A 16,997-nucleotide genomic window follows, 5' to 3' on the forward strand; every position below is an offset into this window, starting at 1 on the left:
CATTTATTGTATTTTTCAGATTGACAGATTGAATTATTCAGTGAGTCACTGCACTTGACAAATTTTCTTATACTTTTAGGGCCAATCTATATAATAAAAGCCCAGCGCCGTGTCCGGGTCCGGGTCCTGGTTCCTTTTGACTGTATAGCCGCCCCGTATAGAGGTGTGATGCTAATTAACGCCCGCACTACAACAGATTATATTGTTGATATACTATTAACTATTTACAGGGATCAACTCTTTTGGGGAAGTTCATAACAAAAAAAAAAAATTATAAATAACATTTACACTTTGCTACATGTGCACTTGAGTATTTCGAGCCCCGCGTCTGAGTCGGATAGGTGTTTCAAGCCGCGACTTTCTATTTTCTCCCTTCCAGCCCACTATGCCTTACCGTCTTCAGCTACCCATGTGCACTTGTACGGAGGAGACCTTATCGAACAATGCCGAAACGAAAGGCAACTGAACCTGCTCCTGCGAGAGAGGACACATTACAGCGTGATCACGAAGCAAAGAGGCAAAGGCGTGCCAGTCGCTCGCAAGAAACGGACACTCAGCATTCACACAGATTAGCTCAACGACGCATCTCTGCCGCACAATGAAAGGCAACTGAAACCCCTACAGAGAGAGAAGACAGATTACGCCGTGATCGTGAAAGAAAGAGGCAAAAGCGTGCCAATGAGACACCCGACAAGAGGTCCTTACGATTGCAAAACAACTGTAATAGACAAACTCCTACAGAGAGAGAGGACACATTACGCCGTGATCGCGAAAGAAAGAGGCAAAAGCGTGCCAATGAGACACCCGACGACAGGTCCTTACGATTGCAAAACAACCGTAATATACAGAAGCGTACGGTCTCCCAAGAAACTCCAAGTGAACGCTCTCACCGTTCTCGCTCGTAACAAACTGACACTCACCACTCACAGACATTACCACAACGATGCGTCTCCGCTCCTCTTCCTTACAACCATTTACACAATGTATACGATTCTGATTAGTCTGCGTCCCACACTTCGTGAATCATGGGTTTTGTTTTGAAATTTTGTTTCCCATGCAAAAATCAAATGCGGTCCGATGAAGGACCCAGTTCACAACTGCCAGGCGCATTTAAACAGGGAGTCCTTCAACTGTGGTCATCCAACGCGCAGCGTAGCGCACGCCAAGTCGCTAGTGGTATAAAATAAAAAGTTAACATGTTAATTTACTGATAGTCTGTAAAACTAAAAAGATGATTAGTGTAGAAGTCAGCTTGTACACTAAAGTAAACCCTGACCTAAACTGCCATTTGATGGAGAATATAAATTTTTCATAGTGAAATGAAAGACTTCAATGGAATGTCAAATATGATTGTTTTCATCACATATGTATACTTAAGATGCATTATAACTTTCGCTTTATTCTGAAGAACTGAGTTTTCCTCATTTTTTTTGATTTGGTACTGTATATGTCTTATGAAGAGATGTACCTGACAAATTGTAAGACATTTGGTGGTTTGGAAATTGTCAAAATGAAACTAATGTTGTATTTCTCCAGTGTAGCTTTTTGAGATTGGCGAGAGCTACAGTTTAATTTTCGTTTTCCACAAAAATCATAAGAAGTATATTTTTGTGGGTCTGGCTGTTTAATGGGCTAGCACTTCATCTAGGGTTTGTTGCTTATTTCTGTCCTGTTAGTCTGGAATTGTTTTTGCACACCGACCCTGAACTGGATGAAGCAAATTGCACCATCTTGAACTTTAAAATTTGTGTGCTCTGAAAATTTTTTTTTTTTTTTTTTGCTGCAATGATATTTCTGTGTGTTGCCACACAGTATGGATTCTTATGAAATGTTTAAATATAAAAAAAAAAGTAATCCATCCATTTACTGCCCCTAATCAAAATTTAAACTGAACACCAGATTTTTTGCTTCCTGATTGTTCTTAGCAAATTAAACCATAAGCTGTACTGTTTTGTACATTTTTTTAGGTACATGCTAAAGATTGCAGTGATCCTGTCTTGTTGGACCTCCAGCTGCATTTGCCAAAGTATTATGGTACTTGGACTCCTCCAGATGCATCAAATGGTACGCTAGATTTTTTTTCTGTTCTATGCACTGACTTCTTGCAGTCTTTCTGTGAACTTTAAGAAGTGAATAGTTTATAAATAATATATATCTTATGCTGTAATTATTATACATTTTTAATACAGTTTCAAGAAAAAGTTTCTCGATCATATATAGTTGTGCTCATAAGTTTACATACCCTGGCAGAATTTGTGAAATATTGGCCATTATTTGTAAAATATAAGTAATCATACAGAAAGCTTTCCTTTTAATTAGGGAGTGTGCTCAGGTGAAGCAATTTATTATCACATAATTTTGCATGCCCTTTTTAAATCATAATGATAGCTGAAATCATCCAAATGGACCTGATCAAAAACTTACATACCCTTGAATGTTGGGGCTCATAATGTACACCCAGGTTGGCACACAAAGGTTCAAATTAAGGGAGAGTATCCACACTTGTAACTTCTTTGATTGTCATCAGTGTCTGTGTATAAATATTCAATTTAAATTCATGCAGAGCTGCACTGACTTTTCTGGATACCGAGCCATGGGGAAAGCAAAAGAACTGTCTATGAGAAAAGGTTGTTGAATTGTATAAATCAGGAAAAGGATATAAAAAAATCTAGAGATCTGAAAATGCCTGTCAGTAGTGTGCAGACTCTGATTAAAAAAGTGTAGACCAACCAAGATTTCAGCCAGAACTACCAGGATCATTTGTCAAGATGCCAAGAAAAACCTAAAAGCCACTTAAGATGAAATTCAGGCATCTCTGCAAACAAGTGGTGGTGTAGTTTCAAGATGCACAATAAGGAGGTACTTGAACAAAAGTGGCCCACACGGTTAAGTTGCAGGTATAAGGCCTTTACTGTGCCAATACCACAGAACAGCCCACTTACAATATGCCAAACAGCATCTAGCCTCCAAACTTCTGGAACAAAGTCCTTTGGAGTGATGAGACCAAAATTGAACTTTATGGTCACAACCATAAATGCTATGTTTGGGGAGGCCCACCATAAAAAGTATGGAGGTAGATCTCTGATGTCCCTGGGGCGTGTGAGCTACAGCTATACAGGTAACCTAGTGAAAATTGATGGCAAGATGAATGCAGCATGTTACTGGAAAATATTAGAGAACAACTTGCATTCATCAGTCTGGAAGCTGTACATGGGACGCACTTCCAACATGGCAATGATCAAAAACACTAGGGCAAATTGACACTTCAGTGGCTATACCAGAAAAAAAGTGAAACTCCTGGAGTGGCCATCACAATTGCCTGACCTCCGTATCATTGGGCCACTTTGGAGAGATCTCAAACTTGCAGTTCATGCAAGACAGATCAAGAATTTACAGAACCTGGAGGCTTTTTGCCAAGAACAATGGGCAGCTCTACCATCTGAGAAAATGAAGAACTTCATTCACAACTATCACAAAAGACTGCATGCCATCACTGATCCTAAACTACACAGTATTCAGAACTATGGGTATGCAAAAATTTGAACCGGGACCATCTCATTATTTTCCTCGTTACTATGTTTTGTTTAATGGTTGTGCTGTTATGTGATCTCTTATAGTTTAATTTGGATTCCATTAAAAGTAAATAAAATGTGTTTTGCTTAATCAGTCATCTTTCCTTTAAAGTGTGGTACACATTTTACAAATTCTACAAAGGCATATAAACGTAGAAACATAACTCTGTGTGTGTGTGTGTGTGTGTGTGTGTATATATATATATATATATATATATATATATATAAAATTTTGTTCAGTCTTCCATCCATTTTATGAATGCCTGTTTTCCATTACAGTGTATTAGGGATACTTAAGGACCCTCTATAAATCTGAGGGGGGGAAAAAAAGGATTCTTTAGCTCCCTCTGCTGGCTGTACTCATTATTGCTGGCCTGTATAACATCTTACTGTGAATCACTAAATATAGCTCCTCACAATGTACATAAAGCAACAGATAGAAAAGGTCTTAAGGAATCCATGGAAAAATAATTGTAATTTAACAAGTTAAAAATGTAAAGTACAATACATAGAAATTGAAAACAAAGGGAAAAACGTGCAAAGTCTTTTTCATTAAAGACAGAATAAACATATATAAAAAAGTAGAAAAAACTTGTAGTCAGAAGAACACTGGTATTTCTAAGGAACTCAGAATGGTGGATTTTATAAATTCATTCAAAACCGAGATTATTTTTAAATATCTAAGTCCTTAGATACGACAGTCAATAAACTTTGCTATTGCGTTTCAGGATTGGACTGCTTTCCTCAGGGCAAATTCACCTTCTGGTCACTGTGGTGTATGGGTGAAGTAGAATATACAGAAAAAAATAATAGTGAACAGAACAGTACAGAAAGTACTCATAGGCCAGAGGTGCACATAAGCTTCACTATATATAAACATCTAAACAAGTGATTACACAGTTGTTCGTATGACAGAAGTAAATGTAGTATATTGAAGAAAAAGGGGAGCAAAGCAAAGAACTAATACACAATAAACACAATTTTGTTTATTTTCTTGTTAAGATTTGAGAAATGGACATTAAATATTAGCAACAATGTTGAAGTAAGCAAGTGTAGAGAAGATGAGAAATGTTAGCCTAAAGGCTAAATCAAATGCAAGTAAATAGAAACTCCAGTAACCAACCTAAGACAAGATATTACACTTCGCCAGCAATCACCCAGCATCCAATCTGACCCCCCATCCCACCTCGCACACACTTCCTTATCATCACGGAGTGTCAGAAGGTGCAGCACGTATCCTCTCCAAATCAGGCATCAGAATAGCACACAGACCTACAAACAATCTGCGCACTGTCCTTTTTAATGCCAAAAACAAGAAATCGGCAGCAGAGACATGAAACGCAGTTTATAGCATTCCATGCAGTTCTTGCCCAGCGGTATACATAGGACAAACGTCAAAAAGAATCACAACACGTACAGTATACAGGAGCATCAAAATGCTGTCAGAAGGAAGGACTCGCGATCACTGATTTATACACACACAAATTCAACCGGACATATATTTAACTGGGACAATGTACAAGTAAGAATTAAGGCCAGTACTAAAAGTGCCAGAGACCTGGCTGAATCTTGGCTATCAAATGAAAATGCCATTAACAGACATTTGGATATAAACCCAGCATATGCAAACTTAAGAAGAAGAACATCCTCATAATAAATAAAACTTTACAACCAACACCCTCCTAACCCAACCTCATTACCCCCCATCTACCCCCCCATACCTAATTTAGCTATATATTGTCTTTGAGATATATATATATATATATATATATATATATATATATATATATATATATACAGTAATGCCTCGCTATATCGCGCTTTGACTTTCGCGGCTTCACTCTATCGCGGATTTTATATGTAAGCATATTTAAATATATATCGCAGATTTTTTGCTGGTTCGAGGATTTCTGCGGACAATGGGTCTTTTAATTTCTGGTACATGCTTCCTCAGTTGGTTTGCCCAGTTGATTTCATACAAGGGACTCTATTGGCAGATGGCTGAGAAGCTACCCAACCAGAGCGCGTATTACAGTAATCCCTCACTTATCGTGGGAGATAGGTTCCAAGGCCGACCGCGATAACTGAATTTCCGCGAAGTAGGGACACTATATTTATTTAATTATTTAACGTGTATTTGGACGTTTTTAAATCCTCCCTGTATTGTTTACAACCCACCATTTACTCTATTAAAAACAGGGACAACTGCTAAGCAATATGAAATCGGTAGATAAGTTTACACTTACTGTATAGCGAAGTACACGTAGCAGCTTGTAGGCGGTCATGATGTCGTCGACCTTGTTGCAAAGATTCCTAAAGAAGATTCCATCCAGACTACTGCCTTTTCACGTCCACTTGCAACTTGTTTTGCACCCTGGTTAAAGGACACTGCGGCCGTAGATCTTATATGCTTTCCTCCTTTTTAAATAAGAAGAATCGATGTCCTGCAGTGGTGTAGCTGTTCCCTTCTTTCAACATATCCAAAACTTTTACCTTTTCTGCAATCATTTGCATCTTCTGTTGGTGCTTGGACACGGCCCCTGAAGCATTAGCACGTTAATAATGAATGAATGAGTGAGATGAGACTTCCTGGTTAATGCAACACTCCGTCGCTGAGCCAATCAGCAGCACACAGGAACTTAACTGCGTGCTCTGATTGGGTAGCTTCTCAGCCATCCGCCAATAGCATCTCTTGTATGAAATCAACTGGGCAAACCAACTGAGGAAGCAAGTAAAAAGACCCATTGTCCGCAGAAACCCACGAAGCAGCAAAAAATCCGCGTTATGAATTTAGATATGCTTACATATAAAATCCGCAAAGTCGTGAATCCGCGAAAAGTGAACCGCGAAGTAGCGAGGGATTACTGTACGTATTAAATAAAACTCCTCAAATATATTGTGAGCACCGGGGCTGTTCGCACCCCAAGAGGATATGGCTGCTCCTCAAAAAACGCTGAAAGATTACCTTCACATGGCTCCCTTCCTTGCTGGGCTTACATGTGGCTGCTTTGTCAAGCGATATGCTTCCCCCACGGTGCTTCACATACTTAAAAGATCAAACAGCACGTATTGATTTTCGATTGTTTGCTTTTTTCTCTCTCTCTCTCTCTCTTGCTCTGACATTTTCTGCTCCTGACGGATGGGGTGTGAGCAGGAGGGCTGTTCACACCCCTAGACGATACGGACACTCGTCTAAAAATGCTGAAAGATTATCTTCACATTGCTCCCTTCCGTGCAGCTGCTTTGTCAAGTGACATGCTTCCCGCACGGTGCTTCGCATACTTAAAAGCTCGAACGGCACGTATTGATTTTTGATTGTTTGTTTTTCTCTGTCTCTCTCACTCTCTCTGACATTCTCTGCTCCTGACGGAGGGGGTGTGAGCAGAGGGGCTGTTCACACACTGGCCTAGACGATACGGACGCTCCTCTAAAAAATAATGAAAGACTACCTTCACATTGCTCCCTTTCTTGCAGCTGCTTTGTCCGGCGGTGCTTCGCATACTTAAAAGCCAAACAGCCATATTGATTTTTGATTGTTTGCTTTTTTCTCTCTCTCTCTCTGACATTCTCTGCTCCTGACATGCACTCCTTTGAAGAGGAAGATATGTTTGCATTCTTTTAATTGTGAGACGGAACTGTCAACTCTGTCTTGTCATGGAGCACAGTTTAAACTTTTGAAAAAGAGACAAATGTTTGTTTGCAGTGTTTGAATAAAGTTCCTGTCTCTCTACAACCTCCTGTGTTTCTGTGCAAATCTGTGACCCAAGCATAACAATATAAAAATAACCATATAAAATATGGTTTCTACTTCGCGGATTTTCACCTTTCGCGTTGGGTTCGGGAACGCAACCCCCGCAATCGAGGAGGGATTACTGTATATATATATAAAAATGGCTCAAAAAAATTAAAGGAACACTTTGAAAACACATCAGATTTCAATGGGAAAAAAAATCCTTCTGGATATCTATACTGATATGGACTGGGTAATGTGTTAGTAACGAAAGGATGCCAAATTATTTGATGGAAATAAAAATTATCAACCTACAGAGGGCTGAATTCAAAGACTCAGGCTAGTCCATTTTGCCGAAATTTAATTGCAGCAACTCAAAATTGTACTCAGTAGTTTGTATGGCTCCACTCTGCTTGTATGCATGCCTGACAATGTCGGTGCATGCTCCTAATGAGATGACGGATGGTGTCCTGGGGGGGGGGGGGGGGGTTTCCTCCCAGATCTGGACCAGGGCATCACTGATCTCCTGGATAGTCTGAGGTGCAACCTGGCGGAGTCATATGGACCGAAACATAATGTCCCAGAGGTGTTCTATTGGATTTAGGTCAGACGAGCGCAGGGGCCAGTCAATGGTATCAATTCCTTCATCCTCCAGGAACTGCCTGCATACTCCCTCCACATGAGGCTGAGCATTGTCATGCACCAGAAGAAACCCACGACCCACTGCACCAGCATAGTGTCTGACAATGGGTTCAAGGATTACATCCCAATATGTAATGGCAGTCAAGGTGCCGTTGTCTAGCCTGTAGAGGTCTGTGTGTCCCTCCATGGATATGCCTCATCAGACCATCACTGACCCACCACCAAACCGGTTATGCTGAACGATGTTACAAGCAGCATAACGTTCTCTATGGCTTAAACAGACCCTTTCACATCTGTCACATGTGCTAAGGGTGAACCTGTTCTCATCTGTGAAAAGCACAGGGCACTAGTGGTGGACCTGCCGATTCTGGTATTTCTATGGAAAATGCCAATCAAGCTATACTGTGCTGGGCAGTGAGCACAGGGCCCACTAGAGGACGTCAGGCCCTCAGTCCATCCTCATGAAGTCTGTTTCTGATTGTTTGGTCAGAGACATTCACACCAGTGGCCTGCTGAAGGTCATTTTGTAGGGAACTGACAGTAATCATCTTGTTCCTCCTTGCCCAAAGGAACAGATAACGGTCCTGCTGATGGGTTAAGGACCTTCTATGGCCCTGTCCAGCTCTCCTAGAGTAACTGCCTGCCTCCTGGAATTTCCTCCATGTCATTGAGACTGTGCTGGGAGACATAGCAAACCTTCTGGCAATGGCACGTATTGATGTGCCATCATGGAGAATTTGGACTACCTGTGCAACTTCTGTAGGGTCCAGGTATCTCCTCATGCTACCAGTAGTGACACTGACCGTAGCCAAATCCAAAACTAGTGAAAAAAGTCAGAAAAAACGAGGAGGGAAAAATGTCAGTGCTCTCCACCATTCCTGTTTTGAGGGTTTTCTCATCTCATCTCTAGTGCACTTGTTGTTAATTTCATTAACACCAAAGCAGCTGAAACTGATTAACAACCCCCTCTGTTACTTAACTGACCAGATCAATATCTCAGAAGTTTCATTGACTTGATGCTATACTCTGCAGTGTGTTTGTGTGTATATACAGTGCATCCGGAAAGTATTCACAGCGCATCACTTTTTCCACATTTTGTTATGTTACAGCCTTATTCCAAAATGGATTAAATTCATTTTTTTTCCTCAGAATTCTACACACAACACCCCATAATGACAATGTGAAAAAAGTTTACTTGAGATTTTTGCAAATTTATTAAAAATAAAAAAAAACTGAGAAAGCACATGTACATAAGTATTCACAGCCTTTGCCATGAAGCTCAAAATTGAGCTCAGGTGCATCCTGTTTCCCCTGATCATCCTTGAGATGTTTCTGCAGCTTAATTGGAGTCCACCTGTGGTAAATTCAGTTGATTGGACATGATTTGGAAAGGCACACACCTGTCTATATAAGGTCCCACAGTTGACAGTTCATGTCAGAGCACAAACCAAGCATGAAGTCAAAGGAATTGTCTGTAGACCTCTGAAACAGGATTGTATCGAGGCACAAATCTGGAGAAGGTTACAGAAAAATTTCTGCTGCTTTGAAGGTCCCAATGAGCACAGTGGCCTCCATCATCCGTAAGTGGAAGAAGTTCGAAACCACCAGGACTCTTCCTAGAGCTGGCCGGCCATCTAAACTGAGCGATCGGGGGAGAAGGGCCTTAGTCAGGTAGGTGACCAAGAACCCGATAGTCACACTGTCAGAGCTCCAGAGGTCCTCTGTGGAGAGAGGAGAACCTTCCAGAAGGACAACCATCTCTGCAGCAATCCACCAATCAGGCCTGTATGGTAGAGTGGCCAGACGGAAGCCACTCCTTAGTAAAAGGCACATGGCAGCCCGCCTGGAGTTTGCCAAAAGGCACCTGAAGGACTCTCAGACCATGAGAAAGAAAATTCTCTGGTCTGATGAGACAAAGATTGAACTCTTTGGTATGAATGCCAGGCGTCACGTTTGGAGGAAACCAGGCACCACTCATTACCATGCCAATACCATCCCTACAGTGAAGCATGGTGGTGGCAGCATCATGCTGTGGGGATGTTTTTCAGCGGCAGGAACTGGGAGACTAGTCAGGATAAAGGGAAAGATGACTGCAGCAATGTACAGAGACATCCTGGATGAAAACCTGCTCCAGAGCGCTGTTGACCTCAGACTGGGGCGACGGTTCATCTTTCAGCAGGACAACGACCCTAAGCACACAGCCAAGATATCAAAGGAGTGGCTTCAGGACAACTCAGTGAATGTCCTTGAGTGGCCCAGCCAGAGCCCAGACTTGAATCCGATTGAACATCTCTGGAGAGATCTTAAAATGGCTGTGCACCAATGCTTCCCATCCAACCTGATGGAGCTTGAGAGGTGCTGCAAAGAGGAATGGACAAAACTGGCCAAGGATAGGTGTGCCAAGCTTGTGGCATCATATTCAAAAAGACTTGAGGCTGTAATTGCTGCCAAAGGTGCATCAACAAAGTATTGAGCAAAGGCTGTGAATACTTATGTACATGTGATTTCTCAGTTTTTTTTATTTTTAATAAATTTTCAAACATTTCAAGTAAACTTTTTTCACGTTGTCATAATGGGGTGTTGTGTGTAGAATTCTGAGGAAAAAAATGAATTTAATCCATTTTGGATTAAGGCTGTAACATAACAAAATGTGGAACAAGTGATGCGCTGTGAATACTTTCCAGATGCACTGTATATATAATATATATACAGTTGTGCTTGAAAGTTTGTGAACCCTTTAGAATTTTCTATATTACTGCATAAATATGACCTAAAACATCATCAGATTTTCACTCAAGACCTAAAAGTAGATAAAGAGAAACCAGTTAAACAAATGACACAAAATATTATACTTGGTCATTTATTTATTAAGGAAAATGATTGAATATTACATTTTTGTGAGTGGCAAAAATATGTGAACCGTTGCTTCCAGTATCTGGTGTGACCCCCAAACCAACCCATCCCGCTCCCCAGCCAACCGGGCAGCATAAATTGCAGCTAAATGTTTCCGGTAACTGTTGATCAGTCCTGCACACCGGCTTGGAGGAATTTTAGCCCATTCCTCCGTACAAAACAGCTTCAACCCTGGGATGTTGGTGGGTTTCCTAACATTAACTGCTCGCTTCAGGTCCTTCGACAACATTTCGATTGGATTAAGGCCAGGACTTTGACTTGGCCATTCCAAAACATTAACTTTATGCTTCTTTAACCATTCTTTGGTAGAACGACTTGTGTGCTTAGGGTTGTTGTCTTGCTGCATGACCCACCTTGTCTTGAGATTCAGTTCATGGACAGATGTCCTGACATTTTCCTTTAGAATTCTCTGATATAATTTAGAATTCATTGTTCCATCAATGAAGGCAAGTCATCCTGGCCCAGATGCAGCAAAACAGGCCCAAACCATGATACTACCACCACCATGTTTCACAGATGGGATAAGGTTCTTATGCTGGAATGCAATGTTTTCCTTTCTCCAAACATAACGCTTTTCATTTAAACCAAAAAGTTCTATTTTTTTGTCTCATCCGTCCACAAAACATTCTTCCAATAGCCTTCTGGTTTGTCCACGTGATCTTTAGCAAACTGCAGACGAGCAGCAGTGTTTTGTTTTTTTTTGGAGAGTAGTGGCTTTCTCCTTGCAACCCTGCTATGCACACCATTGTTCAGTGTTCTCCTGATGGTGGACTCATGAACATGAACATTAGCCAATGTGAGAGAGGCCTTCAGTTGCTTAGAAGTTACCCTGGGGTCCTTTGTGACCTCGCCGACTATTACACGCCTTGCTCTTGGAGTGATCTTTGTTTTCGACCACTCCTGGGGAGGGTAACAATGGTCTTGAATTTCCTCCATTTGTACACAATCATTGGGATTAATAAAGTATCTATCTATCTATCTATCTATCTATCTATCTATCTATCTATCTATCTATCTATCTATCTATCTATCTATCTATCTATCTATCTGTCTGTCTGTCTGTCTGTCTGTCTGTCTGTCTGTCTGTCTGTCTGTCTGTCTGTCTGTCTGTCTGTGGATTGTTGGTGTCCAAACTCTTTAGAGATGGCTTTGTAACCTTTTCCAGCCTGATGAGAATCAACAACTGTTTTTCTGAGGTCCTCAGAAATCTCCTTTGTTCGTGCCATAATACACTTCCACAAATGTGTTGTGAAGAGCAGACTTTGATAGATCCCTGTTCTTTAAATAACACAGGGTGCCCACTCACACCTGATTGTCATCCCATTGATTGAAAACACCTGACTCTAATTTCACCTTCAAACTAACTGCTAGTTGCAGTTATTGCTGCAAAGGGGGTTCACACCAGATACTGAAAGCAAAGGTTCACATACTTTTGCCATTCACAAATATGTAATATTCGATCATTTTCCTCAATAAATAAATGACCAAGTATAATATTTTGTGTCATTTGTTTAACTGGTTTCTCTTTATCTACTTTTAGGACTTGAGTGAAAATCTGATAATGTTTTAGGTCATATTAATGCAGAAAAATAGTAAATTTTAAAGGGTTCACAAACTTTTAAGCACAACTGTATATGTGTGTGTATATATATATATATATATATATATATATATATATATATATATATATATATATATATATATAATAACCCATCCATGACATTCTAGTCTAGTGTACATGTTAATTGCTTGCTCCAAAGTAAATTGTTTGAGTTAACTTACTCCATGTTATTGTAACTTGTGGCATCATATTTGAACAAACGTAATGTAGTTAATTCCTTACTTATACCTGTTTGTTACAATTCAGTTTTGTATACAGCACCTTTTATTACATTAGTTGTTCAATGGGTTTGACTGTTAGTATAATTTACTTCCTTAATGATATATGAGGTAGAGAGCACAAGGTCAGTATTGATTTGCTCCTGATGTATGTGTGCATGTAGTCATTACTACTTTCAGCTAAATGAGCTGTTTTGTGCAACTTTAGATCAGTACCTTAAATTGGAAGATGTGACTCGCAAATTTATCAAACCATGTATAATGGATGTAAAGATTGGCCAAAGAAGTTATGACCCCTATGCTTCCAAGGAGAAGAAAGACCAGCAGATCAGAAAATATCCGCTCATGGAGGAAATCGGCTTTTTAGTACTTGGTATGAGGGTGAGTACATTCAGTTAAAACATGTTTTTGATGGATGTGTTTATGAATTTGGGAGCAGTGCTACATTCTTCTAAAGCAAACAAAATAGAAAGCTGATGTAGTCAGCTAGCCTTTCACGGTCTAAACCATAACTTTTTTAATCTTTTCAGAGTAGTTTAATTATTTCCCTTCTAGTTTGATTTGGTTTATAAAAGAAATAGACCTTTAATTAGTGTATTACTGTAATCTAGTTCAAGTACTTCAAGATTTATTTTGAAATTTTCACTGCACATTAACTGTTGATATTGTATTACTACATTTTCTCTGCGACTCATTGGTGACATGTAAGGGGTTGTGTAGCTCACAAAGAATTGACATTGAAATGGATGCCACTACAAGGCAATATTCCAGAAGACACTGCCATTGTGTCATCTATCTATCTATCTATCTATGCATGCATATTGTTTATATTTAGCATTTTGAAGCATTTTATTTTAGCACTGTAGGCCCCATGTTTTTTAATTTTATTTTTATATGTATGTAATTTTAGGGTTTATAGTGTTCTTTGGGGTTCAAAGCTTTTATCATTGTATTAAATGAACAGTATGACACTTAAAAGTTGAATACAGACTTAAGGCATAACTTCTGTGGAGGGAAAGGAACCAGAAAGCAGAGTATGGTCCAAATAAGATGAACCAGTTTCTATTGCCAATGCCCTGTACACCTAGATCTGTCTTGCCCATGATTGTCAAGCATCAAACATTGCCTGCAGCTCCCACTTTTTGTTTCATGGCAAATGACCATTTATGGTGGCCCCATGCGGCTTCAAATTGGGAAAAAAAGAACCATTCATTATACAGTTAACATGATTGTTTCCAGACTTTAATCAGGGGTATACATGTAAGATTTACTATTAAGGCCACGTAAATGTGGGACAGAAGCTGTGCCAGCAGTCCAAGAAATTACCTGCTGTGGCAGTGTCCAAACAAAAGGCCTAAATCTAAGAGAAGTTCATTAAGGCATAGGCAGTAACTTTCAAAGTGCCTAAAAGAGGTGCTGGTTAACCAATTTAAAATTCTAGAAATATATATGGGACATGGTCCAGACAATGTGGGGAAGGTTGAACATTGATCTTAACTGGAGTGTTTCGTTGAGAGGTAGGAGAGGCATTCTGAACAACTCCTAAACTATAAGTGAAAATGGTTCCCTAGACCAGGGGTAGCCAACTCCGGTCCTGGAGGACCACTGTGGCTGCAGGTTTTCATTCTAACCCTTTTTTTCAAAAGAAGTTCATTAACAGCAAAAACAGATCACTCATTAAGAAAAAGGTTAGAATGAAAAACTGCAGCCACGGTGGTCCTCCAGGACCGGAGTTGGCGACACCTGCCCTAAATGGTAGTTCAAGAAGCATTGGTTGAGATTTGATCGATTTCTATGACTGTTGTAGTTAAAAAAAATTCCATAATGTTAAGGCTGTAAGAATAGATGAGACTGATCCAGAAATGCCGAATATACTAAATGGTGTTGGGGGTATCTGGGTAACCGGACTGGCCTTGAGGCTGGCAGACTGAAACAGTGATCCCATTTTTAAATAGGGGTCAAAAAAATGCGTTTCTGTCATCACTATAGTAAAACCTATGCAAGAGGAACAATAGGGTTCCATCATCACCATGGAAGTTGACCTTGCAGTTATTTTCAAATGGATATGGCAGTCCTGTGTAGATAGATAGATAGATAGATAGATAGATAGATAGATACTTATGTGCTCCTTAGAACTGGATAGTGCTTATATCTGTGGATACCATGGTGTGATCGTTGGGGGAAATTGTTTATGGTAAAGCATTACAATAAAAAAAAGATAATGGATTGTGCTTCCTATGGAAATGTAGATGTAATCAATTTTACTGATATTTGCATACAGTAGAAAAAAGCATTTGCTTGTACATTTTCTTAGATGCCACACATATTGTTAGAACTGCTGAAGAGATTTTTATACAAAATGATCTATCCTTCTTTAAGTTGTCTAAAACTCTAGAATTACATTTGATGTAATTTAAAGAAATCAAATTAGTGGGTTGGAGGTACAGTGGTTAGTTTTAACTGCGTATCACATACAGCATACTAGTTTTGAATTCTGTACCTGTTGCCTGTGTAGGATTTGTGTGTTCTTCCAGTTTCTGCATGAATTTTTCTTCTATTTTCCTACCACATCTCATAAATTAACCTGTTACATTTTTAATGATTGTAATTTGCCTAATGTATCTTTGGTTGAGTGTGTGTGTGTGTGTGTGAGAATGGGCTGTGTGGTAGACAAAACTCTGTCACGCTGGATTGAATTAAGTAGGCGATTGTATACATCTCAGTATTTTAATTATTCAGAGAGCTGTAATATCACGAATGTAATGGATTCTGTGTCCTGTCGGAGAAAGAGAAAGAACGGAAGCACGTAGTGATTCACACACATAGAGCACATAGAAGATCAAATACAGAACAAAGCATTTAATGTGCTACTTGAGAAACTAGTAAAATAAACGATTTTAAGATGAAGTTTATGATGTTCTACTTTAATGGCAAAATAAACTACGTGATTAAAGTGGAAATTTTGAGATTAAAGTTGACATTTCGTGCTTTTTTCCCACTGTGTGCCTATGTTTTTTGTTTGTACCCTAATAAGCTTTCATATGACACTCAGACACTGGGCTACGACTTGCCTTTTCACGGCGACTTTGATATGTGATTTCTTTTTTATTTCGGGCACTGTTCGACTTTGTGAATTTGATCTTTCGAGTTTTTCCGACACTCTGTCAGTCGATCAACTTTCTTTTGTTGATTATACCACTGTTTAAACCAACAAATAGTACGTTTTTCCTTTGCCTCCACTTGGTATTCGCTGAAATTCTTATATTTTCCCCTGTGCTTTTCCCATTGTCTTTTCACAGAAGGCTATTTATATTGATTTGCATATTCAAAGAGGCGTAATTCTGGGAGGAGATGGGGCGGGACAGAAGGCGCGTGCACGTGCGTTACTTTTCACGCTGATCGGGATTTATGTAGTGGAAGAACGTGAAAGTATGCGTGCGCACAGATTCCTGCATCTGGAGTTTTCTGTGCGTACGCACAATCCCGCTTTTGTGCTTACGCCATGTTATAGTGTGAGTTCTACGCATGGCGTTATACATGAGGCCCCGGGAGACTCATTTTTAAAACTTTGTATGGATTTGAGTGAAAATATGAACATACCTAAAAAACAGGAAAATGTGTTCAGCCAAAAAAAAAACAGATTTATAAAACCTGGTGTATGCACATTTCTATACAATTTACCCTTAATAAATCACAATCACCTTGAAAATGTGCTTATGTGAACATACCTGGTACACTGTTCTGAAACATCCATATATGGGGGCATGCTAATCAACCTCACAAGTATGCAATCACGATGTTGCAGACCCTCACATGATGCATCGAGACACCACCACCTGCATTCAACATTATTTGGCTTCTCTCTACAACTGAGAGGGTAAGATCATGCATGCCATTGTAACACCTCTTCTCTGTGTTCTGGGGGACAGGGAAAGGCTTAAGACGCCAGCGTTTGAGTGTGTAGATGCTATAAACTGGCACATGCAATGACATGAGTGTTATTACAGTGAAAAGTGTAGTCCATATAAAAAACTGAGGGATCAGCCAGTTACCTTACCAATAAACTAGCCACCACGTACAGTACCATCATGTCTGTTGAAGCTACTTTGCCTCAAAATAAATGAATCATGATTTGACCCAGGCCACTGGGCCACATTTGTCAGCTGAGTCTTGGCATCAAAGATGACTTGTGTGTTAATGGAATGTCACTGCTCACTATAAACAAAACCAGCCTCATTCTTGCTAGGTGCCCTTGTTAAAAACACAAGTACATTGTTTCAGTTACGTTAGGAGAATTGGAC

At 39.8% G+C, this 16,997-nt stretch overlaps 1 protein-coding gene across 1 annotated transcript in view; it reads left to right on the plus strand.

The window, feature by feature from the left end:
- Positions 1 to 16,997, plus strand: part of ipmkb (inositol polyphosphate multikinase b) — a 51,685-nt gene that overhangs the window by 25,480 nt on the left and 9,208 nt on the right. The window contains exons 3-4 of the mRNA XM_028795410.2: positions 1,968 to 2,064; positions 12,905 to 13,077. Coding sequence (XP_028651243.1) covers positions 1,968 to 2,064; positions 12,905 to 13,077 — 270 coding nt within the window. The remainder of the gene's footprint in view (positions 1 to 1,967; positions 2,065 to 12,904; positions 13,078 to 16,997) is intronic.

This window comes from Erpetoichthys calabaricus, chromosome 2 (assembly GCF_900747795.2).
Source record: "Erpetoichthys calabaricus chromosome 2, fErpCal1.3, whole genome shotgun sequence".
NCBI classification, from domain to species: domain Eukaryota; kingdom Metazoa; phylum Chordata; class Cladistia; order Polypteriformes; family Polypteridae; genus Erpetoichthys; species Erpetoichthys calabaricus.